The sequence below is a fragment of the Triplophysa dalaica genome, chromosome 15 (genome assembly GCF_015846415.1).
Source record: "Triplophysa dalaica isolate WHDGS20190420 chromosome 15, ASM1584641v1, whole genome shotgun sequence".
In the NCBI taxonomy this organism is placed as follows: Eukaryota; Metazoa; Chordata; class Actinopteri; order Cypriniformes; family Nemacheilidae; genus Triplophysa; species Triplophysa dalaica.
Genome location: NC_079556.1, coordinates 18,563,818 through 18,591,323, shown reverse-complemented (window position 1 = coordinate 18,591,323; position 27,506 = coordinate 18,563,818). Strand labels below are relative to the sequence as shown.

General features: G+C 37.7%; 1 protein-coding gene across 2 annotated transcripts; it reads right to left on the bottom strand.

Moving 5' to 3' along the window:
- Window positions 1-62: 62 nt before the first annotated feature.
- aqr (aquarius intron-binding spliceosomal factor) lies at window positions 63-27,506 on the bottom strand. Of its 2 annotated transcripts, none has more exons than XM_056767996.1 (35): window positions 27,128-27,506; window positions 26,841-26,897; window positions 26,677-26,717; window positions 26,510-26,545; window positions 26,297-26,417; window positions 25,962-26,102; window positions 24,387-24,455; window positions 24,110-24,210; window positions 23,942-24,018; window positions 23,418-23,482; window positions 23,181-23,297; window positions 22,927-23,040; window positions 22,743-22,846; window positions 21,073-21,175; window positions 18,513-18,633; window positions 18,238-18,379; window positions 17,961-18,139; window positions 17,599-17,766; window positions 16,839-17,008; window positions 15,882-16,123; window positions 15,568-15,711; window positions 13,547-13,616; window positions 13,125-13,235; window positions 12,935-13,044; window positions 12,348-12,483; window positions 9,827-10,036; window positions 8,307-8,444; window positions 7,996-8,067; window positions 6,497-6,684; window positions 5,839-6,010; window positions 4,871-5,041; window positions 2,864-2,949; window positions 2,401-2,566; window positions 881-994; window positions 63-424 (listed from the first exon to the last, which is right to left on the bottom strand). In XM_056767996.1, exons 1-35 carry the CDS (start codon window positions 27,218-27,220, stop codon window positions 173-175), a joined length of 4,401 nt encoding a protein of 1,466 aa, XP_056623974.1. In that variant the 5' UTR covers window positions 27,221-27,506; the 3' UTR covers window positions 63-172. The 2 variants fall into 2 exon arrangements, with proteins under 2 accessions (XP_056623974.1, XP_056623975.1); XM_056767997.1 differs by having other exon boundaries at window positions 63-421.

The following is a 27,506-nucleotide window of genomic DNA, read 5'->3' as shown; positions in this document are numbered from 1 at the left end:
CAGAAATACTTGAAACCTTGCCATGGGTGTATTTTCTGGAATAAAACTTTACAACACAGCGCTGATGGTTAAATTTAGTTTTATTACAAAAATCTTACAAAAAGTAAATTACCATTCCAAAGCCAAATGTTCAGTGAACAGAAAAAAAGTAAATAACAACAAGTTAGACAGTCTAGCGTTCTTCATCTTCATCGCTGTCGCCACTGTCACTGTCTCTGCCTGGATGCTCGGGCATTTTAGCGGGACCTTCCTTCTGCTTATCTTCTTCACTGGTTTCCTGCTTCATCTCGGTCTGAGCCTGGTCTTTCTCTACCTCAGCCTCGTGCGGTTGTTCACTCTTGCTCTGAGTCTCAGGACGTATATCGTCGACCTCCATGGCCTCCTTTGTCTCTGGGAACTGCCGTGGAGGATCCAGAAGGTCCTGCTGGAGAGAAACACCACACTGTGAGGTTAAACAATATTTGAGAAACTAACAAGGGAACAGTTGGCCTAGAAACTGGACTTCAGGGTGGAAACATCTACACGGGCATTACAGTCGACATGAAATCAAAACTGACCTGTTCACTGTCTTTATACACATTCCAGGATTCAGCAGCAAATAATATTTAAAATGTTTTTCTTAGAATAATGTAATGTGATTTATATATTTCTAGAAATAAGTAACAAACAGGGTAAGAGGGTTGACTATTAACCAAGCCGCATATGTATTTTACTTTACTGCGTTTGTCTCCTAATGTTGTTTAAGTTAACAATTTAATAGTTCACTATGTAATTCTGTTTGATCATATACTGTGTGTGTATATATATATATATATATACACAGAGAGATGATAATAATGTGGGTTGTCAGACATATTGGTGATAGTATGAGCACACTTACTTGTCTGCTCTGCTGTGTGCTCTGAATCATGTGCATGTACATGTTGTACACAAGGTTAGCCATCTCCGGCATGTCCTTGGGCACCTGGTCAGGCTGGGTGGAACGCTGCTCCATCTAGAAGAGAGAGGACACTTCATCACATGTTTCAAATGAACAAATTCTTTTCCGTTTAGTCACAAGAGTGAAATTAATATGTCCCAACATATCTTTATATTTCCCTGGGAGAGAGTTAAAATAAAGAAAACCAGATATCAAGAAATACAATTTAGTGAACTAAATTCACTAAAACAAAGCAGCCTATTAATGTCTAGAATCTAGAGTGTCTGTAGTGAGGACATTATTGTTTAAAACGGCTACAATGGAAGGATTTTTTTTATATTTGCCGCCTGTGACACGAGGAACGTGCAACGAGATATCAAAACTAGTGCTGGACTGTATATTACATTATATGACATATTCAATAGTAATTCGGCTAAAAAACACACATGAATGATTTTCATTTTTTCTCATGACAGCAACAGTGCCATGTATTACAAACCACCTGTCTAGTATATAGATGTTTTAAATTACAGCTCTTAAAGTTATTTAAATATCAGACAAATCTGTGTTTATTTGATTCATTACCACCAACAAACTATTTCTAAGTGTTTATTTGAGTAAAATGATTAACAGTTTTGTTTGCATCATCAACCAAAAATACCATACATATGGCTTTTATTAGAATTGGCTGTTATAATTAATTCATAATAATAAATGATTAAATATCATTCTTCTTTGACAATTCAGAAAAAAAATTAAACATGCCTTGAATTTATTATTTAATTTCTATAAACAGTCCTTACACACACACACACACAAACAGAGAGAGAGAGAGAGAGAGAGAGAGAGAGAATGAAAATAGAGAAAAGAAAGTGGCCCGCTCCCACCAGTCTGCTGTTTCACCTCTGGACCTCTGAAGACAGTTTGAGGTCAGTGATGTCCACATGAGCTCACTGAAGCTCTGAGAGCATTAAACTTACCGAACAGGAAACGCACATCCAAATGATGCCCACTGACATATAAAGCTTTCCTGTAGTTCAGTGGTTACAAGCATGGCACTAGCAATTCCAAGGTCGTGGGTTCGATCCCAGGGGATTGCACATACAAATGTATAATATAATGCAATGTAAATCGCTTTGGATAAAGCGTCTGCCAAATGCATAAATGTAAATGTAAGAAAAATACTACTTTTGCTCTACTCTAGATGTTTAGTGTTTCTGCTTTAGTCAGGTGTGTAATAATCACAGAAGTGAAGTACTCACTCATACTATACTATAGATTTGTAGCACTTGTAATGGAGTAGAGTGCATTAGCACAGAAGTAAAGTACTTGCTCAGACATGTAGAACTTGTTCTGGACTCGCAGACACATATATTACTATTAGATATATGGGACTTGTGCTACTAGTGGATGTGTAGTACTCACAGATGTGAAATATTCATGCACTACCCGCAGATGTGTTGCACTCGTGCTATACTCACAGATGTGTAGTACTCGTGCGGGCGGATGTGCAGCTGAAGAGGTCGTGCGGTCAGCTGGTTGAAGGTTGGTGTCAGCTCATAGCAGTTCTGGAACAGAGACACTCGAGCAAAAATGTAGAGGCCGAGCCTTGCTCGAGACATTGCCACAACCAGACGGCGCACATCTCTGCAAGAGAGGATGAGAATAAAATGAAACTTGAAACACACATCTGTTTAAATGCTTAAACTTGATAAGACTGGATGTTATATGGTAATCCTACAGATTTAAGGACTCTGATTGGCCACTGTTTGAATGCACTCAGTAAAACAGTGAAGATGGTAATTCACAATTTTCTCATTTTGTTGATAGCAACAGTAGCAATCAGAACCTGGATTATATAATTAATGGTTTGATCCTGACTGCCATGATTCTATGCATATATGGATGCGAGACAAAATGAGTGACTTGTGACAGAAGATTCACCTCAAGTGTCCCACAGCTTTAGTTCGCACAAGAGAGAGGATGATGTAGTCGTTCTGTTGACCTTGGAATCGATCCACTGTGGTCACCTGAAAAACATAATGAAGTGTTTAACAACCGTCCCTCTGACATCATGACTCCTGCGTCAAAACCAGCAGATGTATTTGGGCTCCATGTAACCAATTAGAACAGCTTTCCCTCAATGTAAACAGGTCATACTGACAACAGCATTTTCTATATTTCTTTTGTTTTCCTGAATGGTTAACTAAGCTAGTGTGTCATTTAGGGTCAACGATGAATTAAAAATATAATTTAATGTATAACTCAGAATGTTGTGGAATCTTGGAAGTTTAGAATATCTTAATCAGAAAATAGCACCGAATGGGGAATAAATTCAATTTGTGCTTTTAAATAACACAAGTAGTGATTCAGACGCGGTTTAAATATGTAATCTGCCTGTTCTGCATGTCTCTGAATGAATGATTCCAGCAGATTCAAGTACCACACGCATGACACTTCTGTTAACAGCATCTCACTATATGGGGATGTGAACACGTCTCCAGAGCTGTTCTTAGAGTTTGCTTCATGAGCATTTCACCACTTCATTTGAGTAAAGCTTCGGTCAAACATGCACTAAAAGTCTTTGTGACAACCTTGCAAAATAAAAGTCCGGTTAACTTAAATATGACCCACAGTAATACACTATAGTATAGGATGATGTTTCCTTTATTAAATTAAATGGTCTAATAAAAAAGGTAAGTAAATGATGACAGAATTATAATTTTTGGGTGAACTAACCATTTAAATAAGTGTAAAAAACAAAAATGCTCTGGAGAGATGCATGTTTATATAAACATATATTTTATGGATTGTTTTTCCGTAAGGTAAAAAACTGTAGTGTCTTACCATAGCTAATTAATAAATGATATAGCATACAGAAGAATTTCCCATGTGGGCAAAAATATGACTATTACAAAAAAAAGAAAACACATAATCCAGAAAAATTCATACTTGGGGAAAAAAATCTAACAGATTTCATAGGGCCCTCGTCATTTTAATTCTGCTCTTCCTCTGGCACAGTTACTGGACTGCTCCCTCTCAGCAGATGGTCTGCAATGTGAAATTTATCAGCAGGTCTCGGGGAGCGTGGACACGTGCCGTCGCCCTGTTTCATACATGCTGTGCATATTCAAGTGAATGGCCTAATTCTGCAGTGAAATGTTAAATGCTCAGGGCCTGGTTTGTGATCTCTTCTCAACCCAGATCATAGTTTACTCCATACAAACAAAATGGTCTGACATTTGGCTGATCTTTTCCATTTACACAGGACGAGAATGGTATATATGGTCATTAACATAATGTCACTTTGCAGGGACAGTTCAACCAAAAATAATCATTCTGTCATCATTTGAATATGACTCTTTCTTTGGTGGAACACAATAGAAGACATCTTAAGAAATGTATTTGACACAAAATTGTTATGGAAGTCAAGAATAACTATAATATCATCTTGCTTTGAGTGGTCAGTAAATGTCATCAGAATTTTCATTGTTGGCTGAACAATGTGGACAATGTGGCATTATTATTTCTCCTAGAGGAAAAGGATTGTGTTTTTCATTATAGTGTTAAATGCTCATTTGCAAAATGTCTGCTTATACAGTGGCAGATACAAATTGTCTCCAATTAACCCGCTGACAGTATCTGCTCGAGGTTTGCTTTGTTTTACCAATTCTGACATGCTCTTAGCAAAGCTTCAGCCAAAACAGAACAGCAGTGATTTACAATCTTTGGTCAGTGATTCTGCCCATCACGCTCAAGTCCAGCAAAGTTCAGCCTGTTTACAGCTGCAAGCCATGCAGAAGAATGAATGCTGAACTGAAGAAACTGATTGTGCAGAGGAGAGCAGCATAACTCACCAAACACACTCACACACACACACAAAATCTGCATCATTCAAGCTAAATGTAAAGTATGTCAGACACACATTAAATAACAGTCAGCTGGTCTTACTTTATTGGGCTGCCCAAAGAAGGGGTTGTTGGCACATCTCTGGTTGATGACATCACGGATGAGATGCTTCTGGCCGTTGTAGGTGGTGAGTATGCTGATGCGCTCGGCGGGATATCCCAGCAGACGCATGTACATGAACATAGCAACTGAGTACTCGGCTTCAGCCAGATTCTACGAACAAATCTCATGTTAGACATGTTTCAACCAAAAACTCAATAACGCATCTGGAGGTTATACTTAAGTTTAACTTGTAATGCGTAAACAATTTATTATAACACATTATCCCTAGTTTAAGTAAATCTTTATTGACACAAATGCTGTCATTACCGTTTAATAAAGCTCTTCTAATGGAAGTCTGTTGAGCAACACTGTTGAACTGGCTGATGTCAGATTATTGCTAACTGCTACATACCTTGCTAAAGTCTTTCAAACCATGTCTGACGTCTCGCACCTAAACTCATTCTGTGTCTATGAATTGGAACATCACTAAACTTTAACTAACAAACCGCTGCTGACATGGCAATGGCTTTCAGTAGGACACTAATAAGGGTACAAGCTACTAATGAGAAATGCTTCACCAACTGCAGCAAGCTCTTGTTGAGCAAACACAGTCCATCCTATTGCCCTGTGACAGACTCATTCATACGGCCCATTAGAGCCACGCGGGTGTGCGGTTGGGCCGTCTGCATCTCCATGGAGACCGTAAGGAGGACAAATCCCTCCAGGTTCAAATTAACGCTTTCAGGAACACATAGCAGGACTCATATGATTTCGATGCTCAAGGTGCATTGTCTTCAATTACAAACAATGCCGAGCTTCACGGGAGACATACACTGATTCCAGACAGTACCTGCTGAGCTTGCCAACACATCCATAGCATGTATATCAAAACCCATCAACCTCATTTTTACGTACATGCAAATAAACACAGGCTGTCCACAGATACGTGAGGAGGCGGTCCCGCTCACCTGATAAAAGTATGGGTTGGGTTCCGATTCGCCAACGCCGTTGAAGTCCTCAACGTTAATGAGCTGAAAGTCGTAGGTGAATCCGGGGTTCGGGGCCTGGAATTCAGGCAGGAGCTGGACATGAGGAAGGTTTCCCAGCTGCTTATAACGCCAGTTGTACAGGTTACACAGACTGTCCGAACATGAGAGAAAATGTCAGTAAGAACACTGAAATCTGCAGTTTCATTTGTGAGCCTGTCTGTGAAATTCAGGCTAAAATCTTAAAATGTAATTTTGAAATAATAAGCATAAAATGCGATTTTAATAATTAATTTCACTATGATTTTGATCTTTAATCTGACCTTCCTCAATATTAATATTAACATCAAGGATATAATTTCAAAGTTCGCTCCTTAAAATATGTAACATGATTTTTTATTGTAAAGTCATTTGACTGATATATTCACCCATACTGAAATATTGTCATACCCCTAGTGGATGTACAACCGAATGCTAAAAGAGTAGTTCACTCCACAATTCATCCTCATTGAAATTCCATAGTAGAAATAAAAATGGAAGTGCCTCAAATTTTGAACTTAGCTACTCCTTAAACTGCACGCTAATGCCAAAAGGTCTTCAGAGTGGATTAACTTTTAAAAAGGTTGCTAATTGTACCGACCTGGCCCGGGCTCTGCCCTGAGCGTCCAGGTCTACAGTGGGCACCCCCAGACGCACAAAGCGCGTGAAAAGCGACTGCTCCATATTGGAGTATTTCTGAAAGGCCATGTTCTTAATGACGGGTGGCAGCTGATGGTGATCACCAATCATAATCCAGCGTTTCAGTCGACTGTAGCCATCCTCCGGATTCTGGAGAACACAGAAAGTCAAATAACTATGCTGCAGAATTATGGGTAATTGAGTGAGAGCTTTGGTAAGCATTCTTTCAATGCATTCACATTCCTCAGTGTTTAATGAAATGAGTGGAGGATTCTGGTTCTTTACACTGAACAATTGGGCCATAGAAACCATCTGGCACATTCAGAATAGCCATCTGCTCAGAGACCCTCATAAACACAACACATGTGCATCCAAAGTGTACCATTCCAAACAACTGCACAGATAAAGCAAATTATTAAATATTTGTATCATTACAGTCACATAATTCTTATCTAAAGATAAGGAATATATTAAAGGGGTCACATGGCGCGAATACGTGCTTTTCTGTGTCTTTGGTGTGTTATAAGTTGCCCATGCATGTATAAGACACGTAAAATTGCAAAAATTAAAGTGTCGGAACAAAAGATGCATTCTATCTAGAGCTGAATTAAGACCGCCATGATGTATACGCAAGTAATGTGGACGTACCTGTCAGTACAATTGCTTTGGAACCTGATGTTCCAAATATGTGACCCTGGATCACAAAAACAGTCTTAACTAGCACAGGAACATTTTTAGTAAATGACAAAAATAAATTGTATAGGTCAAAATGACTGATTTTTCTTTTATGCAAAAAAATCACATGGATATTAAATAAAGATGATGTTCCATGAAGATATTTTGTGAATTTCCTACCATAAATATATAAAAACTTTATTTTCGTGAGTGGATGGCTTACCACAGTGCAACTTCAAGGTTTTAAACGGTTGTATCTCATCCAGATATAGTCCTATTCTAACAACTCATAAATCAATAGAAATCTTATTTATTTAGCTTTCAGATTATGTAAAAATCTAAATAAAAAAAAAAAGACCTATATGGTAAGAGGCGTTGCATTTTTACTGGACGCGTCATGTAATGAATGAAAACCATTATCTTATACTACAGTTTACTTTAGTAAGTAATAAAATATAGGCTGGCAGTATGTTGGCTGGCAGTATCTTACTGCAATTAACCTACAGCAAATTAAAATTCACTTAATAACGCTACAATGTTTCATTTTATGATAATAGGTAATGATAAATGGTTATATCACCTGTCAAATGCCTATTTAACTATCACATCCAGTCCAACATTATTGATGGTGTATTTTTTAGGTTATTGTTCCTGTCCCCCTCTCTAAACTTTTTTGCACAAGCAGCAACTGAAACAATTCAGAGTGATAAAACTTCTTCACAATTATTAAAATATATACAATAAATAAGAAAACAAGGAAGAGGGAGAGAGAGAGACAGGGGGTACCTGTAGCAGTAGAGGGATGAAGGTCTCAATCTCCAGGATCTGAGCTGCTTCCTCCATTAGAATATTATCATACTGAAGACATCAGAATTCATTTAAATAAACCACCCCAAAATAGTAAAGTACATTTACTTAGAAAGAACATTTATATTTGTCTACAAAACCAATTTATTTAAAAATGAGGCAGACTTTAAATCAGAAAATTATTAGAAATGTATAGTCATTAGAAAATTATAATTTTGATTCAACTGAATTAAGTATCTGCTCCAAAGAAAGACATGTTGCGAAACACTAGCACAAGGCATTGGTGATACCTTGAATCCGAGCTCCACCAGATCATGGCGCTTGAGAGCGGCGTGCGTGCAGGTCATGGCGATGATTTTGGCTTCTTTCACCAGCAGATATTTGGATCTATCCAGCCCACTTCTCAACAGCTCAAATGCCCTGAACTCCTGCAGACGAAATGTTTGAAAAATGTCTAACTAGTAGAACGCTTTGTGTATATATATTGATAATGCATCAAAGGTCTTAAAATGTATATGCAAACACTCAAACAGTTAACAATACAGTGATATAATACCACTCTCAACGTCTGAATGGAAGTGTTAAAAGCTGTTTAAATCCCTGTCAGTTTCATGTCTAATCTTAAAAATGAGTTCTTTTGGTCATCCTCAGAACCGCAAACAGTGAAGAGAGGTTGACCCAGCTGCTTATTTTCAGTACTGTCTCCAGTGAGAAAAGAATATTTGATGTGCAACTGCATTAATAATAATCCCATTGTAATGAGGTTCATTAAAAGGAAGGAAGGAGACGGGAACCGGGAGACATTTAAACATTTAATAAAGTTATAAGAGCCGGCGGACAAAACAATAAATATAAATTCAAACATGTCCGGGCCCGGTCCTCCCTCTTCGACGGTACGGTCGCTCACTCTCTTATATGCTCCCGATCTCCTACGTGATTCGAGACCCTTGCGCGCACAGCTGGCGCTCATTCACAATTACTCATCGGTTTCGAACCACGGTCTCACCCCGCCTACTCCACTACACCCATCAAACATTCAATATTGATGAGGACATTTTTAACCCGCAGTAGTTACAGCGACGCGGTTTTGCGATGACCAAACAGAAAAATACACACAGGCGCTTCCCCACACAGTGTAAAACTACCTTCAGGTTAGAGCATGGTGCTCACAACACCAAGGTCATGGGTTCGGTCCCAGGGGATTGCATATTTTAAGAAACAATGTATAGTATAATGCAATGTAAGTCGCTTTGGATAAAACCGTTTGCTAAATGCATAAATGTAAAACGTCCTTGCGTTCCATATAAATGCAACAGCTCTGCATTGACAACAGTGAATATATCTGCCTACTGAATGTTAATACTGATCATCAAATTATAGAGAACCGTGTAATAATCGGCATGTTGTTAATTTTGTTAAATTAAAAAAAATTGATTATTCCATAACAGACTTAATTTATATTTAATCATCAATTTATATTTTAATGTGCCGTCTATGGAAATGCGAATCTGCATTAACAGCCATCTAGAAATAATTATTTATTTTCCCGATTTATTTAAATGCTAACCTAGTGTTCATCGAGATACTTTTTTTATTAGTGTGTTATTAATTATTAAAGTAAACTAATGATTAAAAACAATCAATTTAGATCAAAACTGCAAATAGAGACATAAATTGTTATAATGGTGATATGCATTTTCCAAATGTCACATGCATATATTAGATATATAAAGATTTAGTAAAAAACTGCAGATAATTTGCTCCTTATACTTTGAACAAAATTAGTTTTCCGTCACACTTCCTGTCTCACCTCCAGCTGGGTAAAGATCTTGCGGATGTGCCGGTAACAGCCCTCGGCGATGTCCATGTCCTCTTCGTACGTTTGCTTTTTGAACACAGGCTGGGGGGCGTTGGCGAAGTACTTGTGGAATGGGAAATGCACTGCTACGTCTTCTGTCTGCACCTCTCGGCCAGGCTTCGCCTTCACTTTACTCATGTATTCTTCCCAACGGGACATCACCTGCGACAGACAGATCATTTCAGCGCCACTCATTCATACAAACAGCCTGGTCTTAAAACACACTTCAATAGACCTACGTGTGTGGCAGCAGCTCTGGTGTCAGAGCTGAGGGTTGATGATTTTTTGCACTTATTTAATCGAGAAGACAGCTGCCTCCTTGCCGCTCACTGCCCAGAGTAAACGCTGAGAGAGGCAATGCACTGGTACAGCGAGACCTCACACTTTTCTAAGTCCCTTATTGGGCAATTCTCCCTGAAAAGCACATCCACGCAAGGCAAAAGAAATAGCCCACCCACGCGTCAACCGACGAGCGAGATGAAGACCCGCTTACCATCAAGATTGGCTGCACTGTGGGCCTGTTACTCTTGCGATAGTTAGAGAAGTTTAGGTGTGTTTGTTTGTTAAGGGCACATCAGTGATGGATGGAAAAAATGATTTTTATCTAAAAATAAAAAAGTTGGCGATACCTAATTTTAATCAGACCGGGTAGCGACGACGTACCGGGTCAACAGTATACTGATGCTCTGTCTGACAAGTTGTCAGTCTGAAAATTTTAATGGACGCAATAACACGTGATGATCCACAAGAGATAGAAAACTAACAGAGTTTTGTGGTGAAAGGAGAAAACATTCGGATTTATTTGAACAAGTTCAAAAGCAGTAAGTTTAAAATTCTGTTAGCGTTTGCATTATGAATGTTGAATCATATGTTAAGTTAAAGGTTAAATTAAAATAAAAGTCCCTGTTTGCGTGTTAATTTGTTAGCGCAAATGCTAATCCAGTCAAGTGTCCTTATCAACCATTTAATGCTTTTATAACTGTAATGGGGCAAAATAAATGGGAGGACATGATGGGGTTTACAGTACCTATTTTAAATAGGCCTATCTGAGATCTTTGTGCTAGAAAACAATAAATGTTTGACTAGTAATGTGTATGTCTTGGAAAGATAACTCTACAAGGTTTAAAAAGACACATTTTAACTAAAGAAAAATATATCTGTTGCAATTATTGTTACCTTAATGCAAGTAATTCTTGTATAAAGGCAGTAATAAAACTGAGGTTTGTTTTAATATTTCACATGCATGTTTGTTCGGTCAGTTGCACTACTTAAGTTTATTCTATTTGTCTTATACAGCAGCAGACTCCGGAGGATGTTCATCAGTAGTGAGCACACAACAGTTTCATGAAACAATTATCTTAGCATTGCTTTTTATACATTTATATTAACAATGAGCTTTATTAATAAAATGTGTTTCAATTAGCATGTAGTAGTGTTTTGCTTTGGTACCGAAATTGGTACCGAGAACCGTGGAATTTTACTGGTATTGGTACTGAATACTGAAATTTTGGTACAGTGACAACACCAAATGGATGTCATATAAAAGGTGGAAATAACGCTGGATTCGGAGATCGTTTGAAACGGAAACATGGAGCGGTCCCATTGCTTAAAGTCGCCGTACATGAACCGCACGCTGTGAATTTTTTTTACACTGATTGTATTGTAATTCTGACCTGAATGTGTTTATGATTCTGGCATTCATTGACCATTGTCACATATTCATTGTCACATAACATTATGCTAAGTATCTAAGTGAAGTGTTGATATTTAGTTCATTGAGATCTAATATAGTGTGACTTAGGTGTTCCCATAAAGTGGCCGTAACTCAGACAGTTTCTTCATATCTCATGTTAATCTTGAGGATTTACAAAGTAGTACTGTACTCTTCAAATATCCGTATTTAGTTTGATCACATTTATAAAAGAGAGAACCAGCTGTATGATTCTTAATTAAATTGGCTGCACACCACCTGAGGGATTTCTGCACTTTCCGTCTTTGAGGACGAACCGCAGGTTTTTAAGGCCGCGTTACACCTTGAAACCGGCCCATGCCAAGCCCATTTTAATTTCATTTTTCAAAAATGACAGTGAGGTAGAATGTAGCTGAAAGGGGAAGTTTCGTGACGCTTTAAGCCCTGTTCAAGCCCTTAATTGTTCCCGCCATTTTTCAGAGCAGTGTACAAAACATAGTTTTAAACTTTTTTAAAGTTATGCTTGAGATTTTTTTGTTAAAACTCTGATCTATGTTTTATAACGGTTTAAATGCAGGTTATGCTGGTTGAGCTGGACAAAAGCATTCCCACCAAAATAAATCTTATTCCAATTTGTATGAAAACTTTGAATAAGATTTGCATCTCACAAAGCTGTAGAAAACGACAAACATGTTTGTGTGCAATATATTGTAAAACTAATGATGGGACTCAGTATGAGGCCGAGACTCATTTTGGAAGGCTGTGAAAGGTTTGGTAAAGTACCTGGTATAGATAAAAGTGTCCAGCAGTCTCACAGGTGTAGGAGACATCTCCAGGAACACCCAGACTCTCCTGCAGACGAGCAACTTCCTGCAGGAGTTCCAGACGGCGAGAGAGCACGTAATTTACTCGTCCGTATCTGACGGGGAACAGAAGAGAGTCATTACCAAAGAGAAGCTGAAAGAACACAGCAGCCTGTCCTCATACCAGAACCGAGTGTTCTTTCTCAATCCCCAGCAGTGACCGCGGCAAGAAATGTCAGAATCATCTGATCACTCCATTGTTTGTACAAAAACACGCCTCATAAGTGGCAGAGGTACGAGGATGAGAGCCTAACACCACACATGGGAATAAACAATGCAGCACAAAACAGTTTACCTTCAGAAGTGACACTGACGTCTATTCTCTCCACACATAATGTGTTATAAAGTGCTAATCTCTAAAACCTAACATGAATTTTAGTAATTTTAGAGATAAAAGAGTGTGAAAATCCAGGGGATCAGAAATTCAAAAAATATGCATTGCAGCTACACGATAGGCTGAACAGATAATCCAACGAATATGAATGTGTTGTTGTTCCTGTCTCTAACCTGCTGAAATCTTTTTCGGTCTCGAGTTCTTCTTCTCCATGACCCATACGCAGCAAATGACGTTCATCGATGTCCAGTGCCATGATCTTCTCAAACAACTGATTCAGAGCCTGGAAGACACAAACACACGGTTAATTTCTTTCAGCACCCATTAACCTGTGGAGCTCGTAAACCGGTCGGTGGCGTGTACCTGATTCGAGTGAGTGACGATAAGTGTCCTCTGCTCTGGAAAGTTGTGGTAAAGATTTGAGATAATCTGAACAGCCACGTCTGTTTTTCCTGTTCCTGGAGGACCAACGACCTGCAGCATCAAAGGAGTAGAAGTCATTATAACTGCTTGATTTAAAGGGATAGTTCCCCAAAAAATTCTGTCATCATTTGTTCTGCTGAAAACAAAGGAGGATATTTGGAAAAATGTCGGTAACAAAACAGATCTCAACCCTCATTTACTGCCATAGTAGGGGAAATAAATACTATGGGAATCAATGAGGGGATGAGATCTGTTTTGTTACCGACATTTTTCCAAATATCTTTGTTTTTATCAGAACAAATAAATGTGTCAACTGAAGTGATAATTGCTGAGACTAATATGGGGGTAAACATATCCTTTACCATAGTAAGGCCCGGCTGCATGCCTGCACGAATGGCTTCGATCTGGGTTGGTGTAAACTGAATGGTATTCCTGTTAGAGGAGACAAACATATCAACGTCCAGAGTGTTTCAACCACAGATTAAAATCAATAAATTAATATTATGCTGTTTTATTATTAAGTTTACTATTATGTAGTCATGAATATCATAAAGTCACATCATGTGCAACCCATTTAAATCTTAAAATGATGGCCCATATTCTCCACCACTGCATGGATGTAGGGCTGCAACTAACGATTATTTTAATAATCGATTAATCTGTAAATAATTTTTTCGATTAATCGATGAATCGGATAAAAACCAAGAAAAGCATTCATTTCCAACCCTTTATTCAAAAACAGAACTAAAATCTTTAGAAAGTGCACAAGCATGTTGCTCCTTGAACATCCCTGAGCTGTTATAAAAATAATAAAATCAAATAAAAATGGACTAACACAAAAAACATACACATGTATGCTTTACATCTGCCAAATATATAGACTTTTTTAAATAAAAGTGCCACCTGAGCTGCCAGAACAATAAATAATTTATAAAAACTAAAGAACAATACAAATCAGAAAACTTAACAGGATTTGTTTGAATGTAAGAACTTGTTCTCTACACTACACTCGCAGATGCACACACTCGCAAACGCACAAACTTTTGCAGACGCACACACTGACAAACACTGACACACACACACACTCTCTCAAATTCACTTGAAGCTTATTCATTCAATTACTACCATCATTGTAGTAAGTGCAAGCTTCATTTATACACCACATTTTAACAAAGCTTAAGATGACCAAGAGCTATAAAAGAACTTTAAAATTAAATTAAAAAGTACAACACACACAAATATATTTGTCAATAATAACCTATATGGGAGAAAGCACAGAATATACACTGCAAAAACTGCTTTTCTAACTTAGTAGTTTTGTCCCGTTGTCAGTCCAAATTTAAAAAAAATCTTATGTCAAGAAACATGAACTAGATACATGAAAAAGCATAAGAAATTATGTCTTGTTTTCTGAAAAAACACCTCAAATTAAGTGATTGTTTGCTTAAAGCAAGAAAAATTATCTGCCAATGGGGTAGAAAAATAATCTTAATGAGATATAATTTCAAACAGAAGTTTTAAGCATCAATTAATTTTCTTGTCTAGTAATCTTGATTTAAGATTTTTTAGATATTCGGACTGGAAATTAGACAAAATTACTAAGGAAGTTTTGCAGTGTAGCTATACATGACAACAGATTGATAAATGAATGGTCCAAAAAAGGCGAGTGAATAAAAACGTGTCTTTAGTCTTACAATGCAAAGTGCAAAGTAACTACACCACCCCTGATTATACTGTTATTAACGAGCTAATGCTAACTTGTGATGCTTGTCAATCTGGATAACGAGTAAACATCCGCACCAGGGACATTACGTTCTTCACTTCGAAACGGAACAAAAGTAGGATTCTGTAGTGACTTAACCTGCTGTTGAACTCCCTTCCTCCTCATCACAGACTCAAACATGTTTGCGTTTCAGGTGCTGGATCATTGCCGCGTTGCTCCCGCCATGTCGCGTTTGCATATTTTGTAGTTAACACAGTTTTTCTGTTTATTTAGTGTGAAATGCTCCCGCACCTATGATGACTTGGGTCGCGGGGATTTCTCTGCCTCCGTCATGTATCTTTCCTCCGCTCGTTTTTTAATTTTTGCTCCGCCCTGTATATGAGGCGCCGAACTCTGCTAGCATCAGTGCGCGAGAGAGACCGAGTGTGTTTACTTCGCTCCGCGCTCAAATAAAGTTTTTTTTTAATAACCAAACGTCTCCGCGTCGCGCGACACAACGAATCGATAATGAAATTCGTTGACAACTTTTTTACTAATCGATTTTTATCGATTTTATCGATTCGTTGTTGCAGCCCTACATGGATGCACTGCATCTCTATTTGAGTCATACACCTTTGGTGCTTAGAACAACAAGAACCTTTAGGGGCAGGAAATGTGTACCGTTTGGGCTGGTTATAGGGATACGGCCCCCTGTTAGGAATCCTGTGCGGCTCCACCACCAGCGTGCGATCTTCCTCATCTGGCAAGTCTTCCTCTTCTGCTTTTCGCTTTTTACCCTTTGTGTTCTGCACTGGGAATTGAATTCTGCAGAACGAAGACATCAAAGTACAAAGACATCTTTACCTCGTACCATCACTAAATACTGATGGGTTTGTCAAAAATAACACAGCAAAAAACGGTGGGCAACGCAATAACTGAACTCTTGTTTTACCATAAACGTGGTTTAAAAATCAACATTACTGGAGACCTCTAACCTGAAAGGCGGGACCTGTCGAACAGGGTCCTCCTCTGTGACCTTCACAGTGTAACCTGGGAAGCAGGACTTCATGTGCTCGATGGACAGGAAGGTGTCGTTAAAGTCCAGAGAGGAAATCTGATTCGTCATCTTGGAGTAATGAGCACTTCCAGGATCTCCGTAGCCCAGAATAATGTCATGAAGCCAGTCGGGTACCACGCACTCGGTGTTCATGAGGTTACGGATCGTCTCCAGCACAGCCTGAAAAAACAAAAATAAAATGTCAAAATTAAACATTGGTGACTTGTAACACTGTGACACAAGGGACATGTTGTACCGCTCTATTTATTACAGTTATTTGATGTATTATAGCGTTTTAATTGGTTTACGTGTTTTCTTTCATCCATTGTTTTCTTCTTAACCTTTTTAGTGTGTATGGCTTTAAGAAGTGCAAAGTTGGCCTGTCATGTGACTGGATATATATATGGTGAAACCAGCATGGTCGAGGAAGCTTCTCAAACAACTTTTAACCTGAATTGTGGAGTAATCATCTTGTGGACTTCAGGCTTCTTTTCATACTTTTGGATTTCACTGTTCTTGGATAGTACAGTATATACACTGGTGGACACTCACACTTGGGACTTTTACAACACACTTGGATTCAAGGACTGTTTTAGGGTATGGCGCTATTGGACTGTATTCTTTAACAGCCTGAGTTTTCCTGGTTTTGTTGTGTTGTTTTATAGTTTCATGTGAACATTGTAAATACGAAAACAATAGGTTTCTAGCCCTTCGGGCTTGAACCCTAAATACCACATTTATTGTATAATACAGTTTTATGTTATTCTTTTAACACGACAAGATCTCTCACAGTATAATCTGACCCGATCTTTTAACATTGTGATGCCTCCGATAGGGCTGGTTCTTACAACTTTATGCTGAAACAGTCCAAGTCTATCAAGAGGAGTCTTCTGACCTTGAAGTTGTTCTCTTTGGGTTTGCGTCTCATGATGATATTGAAGTTCTCGTATGGGTCTTCCTCTTTGTTCTGAATGCTGTTGGTCATGTCCTGCTGGTACTGGTTCGGGTCGAGCCATACACGGAATGTTCTAGCGTCGCCTTTCAGCTTTGGCTTTGGTTCAGGACCTTGACAGAAAACATTCATATATAATTACCAAAACAACCTTTCTGGTAAGTGACCATTGCATATTACAATAAACATGATCTCAAACCAAATGCAATTCATAAATGCAATTCTTATTTACATCACTAGAAGATACTTCTAAATTAATGTGAATTAATGCAATGGTCTGAATGACTAAAATTAATCTCTAAAACAACTGTAATCTCTAATTCAACTCTAAAATAACTGTAACAGACAGCCTTTCACAGTTTATTAATTAAAGAAACCTAATAATTTCTGGTCCAATAGTTTTGCCTGTGATTTCTACTCCACTTGTTTTTATTTTTGGTGGCAGGGCAACAAACAATAAGCAGCCACATTTCAATTCCTAAATATTAAAGGAACAATTCACCCAAGTATTTGCATGCTGTATGTTTATAGTCCCATTAGGGGTAAAATGAAGTCATATTAATGATTAAATATAAATTTAAATTGAGTGTAAGGGTAAGTTAATTAAATTTTTATTATATATAATACATATGTTCAGAAATAATATATACATTTAAAATGGATTTTAATCCAATTTTTTAAGCAGTGCATTCCATTCTCTTACCTTCCTCTATGACTCGGCCCTTATCATCCAGCATGCCCTGCACCTCACAGCCTCTGACGTACACCAAACCGGCCTGGTCCACAAACGGCTGCCGGCGGTCAAAGCGTGTACCGTACAGCAGGTTGGGCCGCACCGTTATTAGAAAGCACACGTCATGTTTACGAAGCCCTGAAATAACCAAAGAAAAATGTGAAGAGCTACGATCCAGAGAACAGAATACACAAGTCTCTGTTTATGCCATAAAACTAACAGCACATCTTACAAAAATCAAATATTCAAGTAATTGTAACGCATTGTTTATAATAAATATGAATGCAGAATTCATATGTCACCCTTCTGTAAAAAAAGGAAAAGATTCATACCTTCCCACTCATTTTTAATATGATCGCGGACGTTGAGGTTAATCGTGACGTCTGCACGCACACGGGCAGGCCAGTTCTCGCCGATGTTAGGTTTCGCCACCTCCACTATAGTAAAGGAACTGATGGTTTGTGCCATTCTAGCCCAGCCTCCGAACACCACCCCTCCATATTCAGACTGCCTGTGACACAAACATCATTATCATTATATATATATATATATATATATGTGCATACATGCAATTTACTACAGGATTGAATTGTGACACTGAAAACCAACCATGGCTTCATTCGTAACACAACGTCCTCAATGTCTTGACGGATCTCATAGGTGGACTCCAGACGGAAAAGGTTGAAGTTTCTTAATAGGTAGTCATGCAGTGTGAGGAACTGCAGGTTCAGCTTTGGGAGAGCCAGACAACCTTTCGATAAAAAACGAAACAGTCACATGACATCTTACTGAATTTCACAATACGTTTGAAGACAAAAACGATTAAAAGTAAACCACTGAGAATGAATTTCAATGAAACACATGCATGTGGCAGTTATGCACACCTTCTCCTGAATAATACTCGGTGGGAACGATGTTCTCATCCCAGATGATCTTCTCGGTGGGGTAAAGAGGCATCTGGTTGAGCTGCTCGATCTGAGAGATCCGCCTCTTATGGTGGGACACCTAAACGGAAATGAGAAAGAAGACACAGTTCGGTGGGGTTTTCGAGAGGCTGTGTTCACGGTCCGAGTCTGGGCTCAAAATAAGCATGCGCCACACATACAACCTTCATATATTGAACAGTTACACACCCACAGACATAATTTATGAGCTATTCAACAGTCCAGAAATGACAGTGAGTGAAATACAAACCATCAATTTTTGGAAGTATTTTTGCGGAAGATCTGGGTTGTTGTTTGTAATTGTTTTAAATTGAGTAGGACAATTATTTGGTTCAAATTGCGTTATAGATTTGCCATTAACAGCTTTTATATAACAGGGGACAGTAATGAGAGGGCAGGAAAGCATTGAGTGAGAGTCGTCAAACGTGTTATTGTGCAATATGTTGACACACAGCACTTTTGCTGTCAACTTTTCAGGTTTTAATGCAACTAATTTCGTTAGGGTTAAAAGAAACTCATGTTTAAAGAGATGTTAAGCCAGAGCTTAGCAAGCTGTTTTGAGCGATTTCACTCAAACCTCTCTGGTGTGTGTAACAGTCTTAAGCTGTTTCTTCTGGAAAACTAGAATACTTAAGCAACTGCACACTATGTAAATTCGTCTGATGTGTTAAGCTTTGCTTTAAAACATAAAAGTTTTCGACTTTATGACTGAACTGTATAAATCCAATCTATCAAGCTATTGCCTGTACTTTAAATGGGGAGACCCTACGAGAGACATGCTCTGCTGAAACATTAAATATGAAATTAAGTCAATAGGTCCACGTGACGCAAGCGCTGATTTTTTTAAACCGGATGAATGAATCAGGAAAGTGTCAGACAGATTATCCAAATTTAAGTTTTATTAGTTTCCTTTGGGTTGTGACCTGCATTAACTCTGTTGTTGCCGGCAGCACGTGCACTTTACCGCACTTGACCTCAAATTACTGGCCTGACACTGAATCTATTAACACAGCCACATCACAGATAAAAGCGTAATTAAAACAGGCCAAAGCAGGGTCACGAATGGCCCCAAAACACCCACAAGAAAAGTTCAAACCAAGCGCTCTAATCTGTCAAAGCTGTAATGGAGTTTATATAGGCGATCATGGATTTGACTCTCAGTGAACAGGGATGCTGAAGAAACTTTTGGATCATAAAAGCATCTGCCAAATGCGTAAATGTTAATAATATTCATTGAAACACTTTACTCGATGTCCAAAATGATAACCCACAAGAGAAGATATTTTGAGAAATGTCTCTGTGGTTTTGTTGGATGTCAAATGGGGTTATTTGGTTACCAACGTTCTTCAACACATCATTATTAGTGCTTCCTCCATCTTGGATTTTTAAAAAGGTGATGGTACGACATATAGTTCATGTGTTGCTTATATAGGGTATATACAGACATCACGGAGCTAAATTTAATACTTTTTAAGACCTTTTTAAAGACTCTTTCCATACATTTTAAGACCTCATTCGCCTAATCGGTTTCATTGGTGACACTTTAACTAACATTTTCTAGATACTTTTTTGTAAGATAGCACAACTAAACAGTCTTGGTTTGTCATTACTCCTTATTAATGCAACAGATTTCAGAAGGGTGGGAACGAACCACAAGAGAATTAATTGAGTGAATAACCCAATGTAAGGTTTATTCAGGTATTAAAGTGGTATACAAATTCAGGTATACAAAAGTATTAAAGGAAATTTGGAAGAAAGTAAGGCCCTTAAAAAGTATTAAAAAGGCTTAAATGCCAATTTCCAAATTTTATATTTTGTATCATCTTTTCATATTTCATATCACTTTTATTCCAAAGTGGTCATATGTTAAAGATGCCTGAATTTCATCATTGCATTGTCCACTTACACCCGGTTGTTAAACAACATCGTTGACCAATGGGGAAATGCAAGTTTTCATGCAAATGGTTGGAGGATAAATAGTTGGAACCATGGCCGAGGGCCGTCTCTAGGAATAATTGTGATGTGTACTGCTCTATGTGTTGGAATGCGATTAGCATAGCCTGATGCCTTTCCTCTTTTTGGTTGTTGATGTATGATTCAGTGTTTGGATAATTTGATCCGTAATGCTCTTCTTACTGGGATCTTGAAATCAATCATGTAAATTACTGTATGTACAAAACTCAGCTGCCAGAATCCTGCCAAGGACAAGGTCAAGTGAGCACATCACTCCTATTTTAGAGTTATTCGAAAGTCTCTTGATCAGGTTTCATATATAATACATATTATGGATTCACCTTGAGCTGGTTGAAAATGGATTATAATATGTGATTATTCAAATTGGTTGGGTTTTGTTAAATAAATTACGACATGTTTTGAACAGCAGGAGGCACTATGTTTCCAGCAAACGTGGAAAAAGTGAATATGCTGATATATATATAAATTTTTTTAAACAACTAAGTTAAGAAAAGCACAGAAAACTTGCACTTAATGATGAACTTACCAGGAGCTCCAGCAGGAATTCTTTATCGTAGGTCGTCTCCTCATTGTCTGGCAGCTCAGGCAGGAGACATAGGTATGCCGATACCCGGTGGAGGGTGTTTGAACTGCAGAAACAAACAATGCCTACTATAATACTTTCTGTCATGTGTCAACTTAACCAGAGGTCCCCGGCTATTTTTTTTCTTTTTACAGAAGCCAAACCAACATCTGGAGTGATGTTAAAAGATTATGAAATGCCACAAATGAATAGTTATTAAGTAATCGATGAATTTGTAGAGGGAGGTAAAACTTTAATTTTCACCTGAAATTTGGAGCCATATTAGAGGGGGTAAAAAATGAGATGAGAAATATTCCAGCATTGTAATTTTATTTTTACACAGAGATCGGTACATATATATATTTCGTATAAATATATGAGTAAATCTGTTCATTTTAGCAATCCTTTATGCATTTTCTGCCAATGGTGAAAGCTCAAAAATGAAGAAAGGGCACTTTTTGTGTCATTTCTTGTGCATGCCTGTAACTCCAGAACAGTAAGAGATACCTTCATGTCCTTTTATATTCTTGTAAATGAACCGCTTGTCTTTTGGGGAGTACATTTTTAAAGCCCTATAAGCTTCAGTCCTAGAGAAATGAGGATCTCAATGCGGCTTCATGAGAAAACTGTTAAAACGGACACATTATCAGTCATCAAAAACGAAATGTGAATAATTTTTTTAAAATCCCTAATTTCAATTCTTTTAAAGAAATATTTCTGAAGAACCAATAATGTTGAAATGTCATTCATTTTGAAGGTTCTGACAAACGGAGCAATTCCTCACATCATCTGTGTTCAGGCCGTAAATAATAACATCCCTTTATCAAAATTTCCCTGTAACTCGAAGAAATATAGAATCTTATAAATGAACTATTCAGAGCAAGTAAATGTGCCTTAACCCAATAGTTTTTGACAGTAACTCAGTGCCAAAAGGACACTGAAATGGTTATGTTTAGTGAAGTTGTTTTAATAGAAGAAAAGAGAGACTAGTTTCAACCATTCCCTTTTAAAGTAAATGAAGTGACAGATTTTTTTAAAATTACCCACATTTAGTTTTTGATCACTGAAAGTGTCCATTTTAACAGTTTTCTCATGAAGCTGCATTGAGATCCTCATTTCTCTAGGACTGAAGCTTATAGGGCTTTAAAAATGTACTTCCCAAAAGATAAGCGGTTCATTTACACAAATATAAAAGGACATGAAGGTATCTCTAACAGTTCTGGAGAAACAGGCATGCTCATTTTGTAAAAAGAACACAAAAAGTGCCCTTCCTTCATTTTTGAGCTTTCACCATTGGCAGAAAATGCATCAAGGATTGCTAAAATTAACAGATTTACTAATATAAATATATATATAAAAATAAAATTACGATGCTGGATCTCATTTTTAACCCCCTCTAATATGGCTCCAAATGTTTACCTCCCTTTACAAATGAATTGATTACTTAAAAACTATTCATTGGTGGCATTTCATAATCGTTTAACATCAATCCAGATGTTGGTCTTGCTTCTTTAAAAAAACTAATTTGAGCCGGGGAAGTATAAGAATTGGGTTGATTTGACACAGAATGACCCTTTAACTTTTTCACGCTCTGATCACACTGATGTTATAGCATCAGGTGAAACATCTCTCACCTGAGATTGCCGAATTGTTTGGTCAGAGATTCACGAGTGTCCACGGCCGCCACGTTTGACAGGGCGAAGTCGTTCAGCTCGGGGAAATGAGCGAACGCTGCTCTCTGGAGATATACAAACACAAGTTAACGTCATCGAGTGTGGAGATCATATACACAGATGAGAAAGAAATGAGAAGGCTTACTTGTAGAGAAGTGATTCTGTCGTAGTGGAGAGTGGTCATTTCTTTCTCTGTCAGCGCGGTACCCGTCTGATCGTTGATCTCGAAGCCGGTGTAGAACTTCAACATGTCCAACAACTTAAACACAAATCACTTGGGTTATCACATATATTTATGTTTCATGTTGCTATATAAGTTAAATTACAAACCAAACATGGTAACTGCTAACATTAGTTAACTGAACATTCCCGGTACAGTGCAGTTTGTAGGAGTGTTACCTGGCAGAAGAGGTGACCCTCCTCCTCTCTCTGGGTGAGGTGAGACAGCTGGCAGTTCACCACCAGATGAGCATCATCCTGCACAGTGTTGAACCAGCGGCGGGTCGGGAGCAGAGCCTGACCGAACAAAGTCACAAATGAAATGGTTACTGTTCTGCTAACGAAACAACGTCATGGGCACCGAATTTTCATTTTTGGGTGATGTTTCCCTTTAAAGGCAGATCAAACGTCTCTTACCTCCAGGTCAATCATAAACTCGATGAATCTCTCGCAGTAATGAACCTTCTCCATGGAGATTGAACCTGAGGGAACACACACAAACATTACACCAGTGATAACACACATCATTTCACTCATGACAGTCATGAGCAGCGGGGGGGCCCTACATGAACAGGTGGGTGGCTGAGCGGGCATGTGTAAACAGAACGGTAAGAAATGCCCGCAGGCGACCGTCAGTTGCTTAAAGCTGGGTCAGATCACAGGAGGAGAAATGAAGTCACAACCAAGGGGTGGCAGGGACAATGAGGCATTATGGGTAAGAGAAACCAGCCCCATCTAAACAGGCATCACTCTATTTAAAGCCAGTGAGCTTCAATGCCAGATTCTACAGAACACATTTCTGTAATAATATAGTGATAGCAAAAAATGCAAATATAAAATTGATGAACTTAAATTGATGTAAACCTCTCAGTAACGACAGATCTGAACGACAGTATGAAAATGTGTGGTATTTAAATCGTTCTTCTGGAATAATTGTTCACCTGATGCTGGGATGGACCTGAGAACCAGCAGGAATTTCTTGATGAGCTCAGCCAGGAAGGTTCGTTCCATTTTAGCCCTGTGACAATTCGAGAAACATTTATTAAGTTATGTCTGACATTATTAATATTGTTTCTTTCAGATGCACTACGGGTCATGAGATGTCTTACTGTTCCCTTTCCTTCGCGTCCATCTTCTCGTAATTTTTCTTGATGAGGTTCCAAAACTTATGTAGTTTTGGGACTTTCTTCAGTTCCTGTTGCAATCGATTCTGAACAACAACAAAAACCAGAGTAAGTGTAACCATTCCAGTGGAAAGGATGCGTGACATTTTCAAGATTTCTCACTTTCAAAAGCATTCAGACCTTACGATTTTTTTAAAAAGAACACTAAATAATGTGTAGTAGATGATGTGACATAAAATAAGTGTAACATTTCCATATTCACCGGTATTAGACACATCCACATGGGCAGAGAAACCAGTTTCTGCACCTGCTCACGTATCAGATCCACTTCCTGTCATGAAGAACAAATCACACAAACTCATATCTCCGTTGTGTACTATACAGTCAAACCAAAACTTATTCAACATTTATGAAATGATCACAGTTTATTCACAGTAGTTAAGAAAATGGTAATAAAATATATCAAGAAAGCAGAGTAACATTATCTCAGAATTCACCTAATATAGATTTAGATTTAGGCATTTGTCAGACGCTTTTATCCAAAGCGAATTGCTTTACCCTATACATTTTACATAGGTATTTGCAATCCCCTGGGATCGAACCCACAACCTTGCATTGTTAACGCAATGCTCTTACCACTGAGCTACAGGAAAGTGGATATAAAATACTCTCAAGGTTACAGAAATGACCTGTACTTTATTATCAACTAATACAAATTCAACTAGCATGATATGATATTATTGCGATTTTTCTGATATTTTGTGTGGTTTCCAACGCTGAATGAAAACCGTCATTTGCTGCTCATTATATTATAATATTGTAAACAAACCAGCATCAGTCATCAGTACTATTATTAACCGTGATGGCTTATATCGTGATGATACTCTGCACATTATAATATTGTAAACTCAGCATCAGTAACTCTAGTATTATTACAGTGATGACTGATATTGTGTGTGGCTCTGCACATTAGAAACCAGCATCAGTACGACTAACAATATTTACTTCCTGATATCGCACAGACACACTGCGCAAGCTTACTTGACAGACCTGAATATCGGCAACTCTAATTGTATTAACTGTGGCTAATATCGTGATGACACATTTTAATACTGTTTTACCCAACAGCACTACCAGTGATATTAACTGAGTTCTACATGTAAATGCAAGTTTTGTAAATATTTCACACATTATAATGGTATAAAGAATATGATTAAATAAATAATAGATTCATAAAGGGGTCAATGACACAGTTAAATAGATTAATATCATTTGTTTTAGATGTAATGCAAAGTGTATACAGGATTTAAGGTTAAAAATTCTGTATTTCCACATTCCGTGGATGTTTACTAATATAGAACTTTATTGAGTTTAGTTTCATAGCATAGAGAATATATTGCAATAATACCATGTATTTGAATCTTTTATTATTATTATAAGTCCAAGATTTGCAACAATGAAAATTGTGAAAAGCACTATATAAATAAAATTGAATTAACTTCTATGTCACATGCTTTAAGAGAGGATTTTCACACTGTGGGTGTTCTTATACTTGGCAATGTCTAAGGGTATTTTAAATGAACAAGACGCATCACCTAATAAAAGACGAGAGCATAAACATGAGCTTTCCTGTAGCTCAGTGGTAATAGCATTGTAAGAGCATTGCGTTAACAACGCAAGGTTGTGGGTTTGACCCCAGGGGATTGCAAATACATATGTGTAAATGTATAGGATAATACATTGTAAGTCGCTTTGGATAAAAGCGTGTGCTAAATGCATAAATGTAAATGTAATAAATGTAAATGTTAATAAGGGAAAAAAAGTCACGCAAACCAACCAGACTGTTGAAGCAGTGATCGAGGAAAAGCAGAAGAACAGTTTGTTCTCGCAGCGACAGGCCGAACTGCTCGCCTGACAGACATGCGTCCATCACGCACTTGAAGAACTGCGGGAAGTGCCCAGGTGCTTTCTTAAATACCTGAACAGGGATGAAAAACAGAGTATCAATGCATCTCCACAGGAGATCTGCACAAACTTTACATTTAATGACGTATAGTAAGATCTACTATTGATTTAAATCATGCACTAGTATTCATGTAGAAATCTGTTCACACACACTCTTTTTTTCCCCTTCACATTATTGTCCCTTTTAAACCAACATTTCACACAAACCTCCCAAGCAGGAACGTTTTCACGAAACTTCTCATTGATAATACAGCAGATAGACATCAGGAAGCTGTTTGTGGACGATTTAGGGGTGTAATTCACCCACAGATAGTTCTCAAGATACTGGCTGCAAAACAAACGCACAAAAGGTAAGAAACACCACTGTTGCAAATGTAAATCACATAATATCATTGCAAAATATTTTAGTAAATCACAAACCTGAATTCCAGCAACATAATCTTTCTGATGGCAAATCTGAAAAAAAGATGGACACGAGAAATATACACAGATTGATCAAATTATTTATTCTGTATGGCTGTGCTTACAATACAATAAAAAAGGCAGCTCCATTCAACCATGTTCTGGGAACTTATTGATAAACGTACTTTGATTTAAGAATCTCATTCTGGTACACATCTTCAATGATCTGAGAACAAAAAAACATTTCAGAAAGATTAGGTGAGATTTTGACAGGTCCACTGTCAATATGTAACCAGTGCATTTTTGACCTTGTTATGAGTGTTATATATCCTGTAATTGCATATCTCACCTGAGCATCGAAGGGAAGCTTATTTTTCACGTGAGGAGCCCAGTATTTATTTGCAAGCTGAAGGGAGAATACAAACAGTTATATTTAGTGTAAGTTACAGTCACACTAAATCAAATTAACAATCTGTTTTTATTTATGAAATTGCACTTGCAGAGGAAATAAATCCTTAAAAATTCACTTAAATTAAAAAAATGATTCTCTTTGGATAAAAGCGTCTGCTAAATATATAAAGGCAAGTTAAACATTGTGTAAATAATACATCTAAGTAACAGGTTTTTCTTACTCACCTGAGTGACATATTCAGCATTGATCTGTGACACTGAAGGCGCAGACGTCTTCATCACTCTCGAATCTTTCTCCATGTTTCGATCACTGGTCATTTACAACAGAGTTATGAATTATATAATTCAATTAATAATAACCTAAAATCAAACGATCATGCTAGTTCCTGCTCCGCCGACCCGCTCTGAACATCAATGTAAATAAAAGAACGGAAAAAAACAAAGTTTAAATCAACATTGTTCTCCCGTGTAAGAGCAAAAAATTTAAGGGTTATATGTGAATTTAATTAATATTTAGCAGTAAAACAAACTTTGTTTATGACAAAAACGATACGAATACGTTACGACAGTTTGCTAACATGTGCAAACAAAAGTCGCGGCTGGT

What these genes read in the sequence shown, in the direction of transcription:
- aqr (XM_056767996.1), bottom strand. Translation starts at nt 27,220, where the DNA reads ATGACCAGTGATCGAAACATGGAGAAAGATTCGAGAGTGATGAAGACG. An exon ending in CCAAAGAGAACAACTTCAAG is followed by an intron (nt 16,124 to 16,838) that starts GTCAGAAGACTC and finishes TTGTTTTTTCAG; the next exon opens with GCTGTGCTGGAGACGATCCG. An exon ending in ACCGAAAAAGATTTCAGCAG is followed by an intron (nt 12,484 to 12,934) that starts GTTAGAGACAGG and finishes GTTCCCCGTCAG; the next exon opens with ATACGGACGAGTAAATTACG.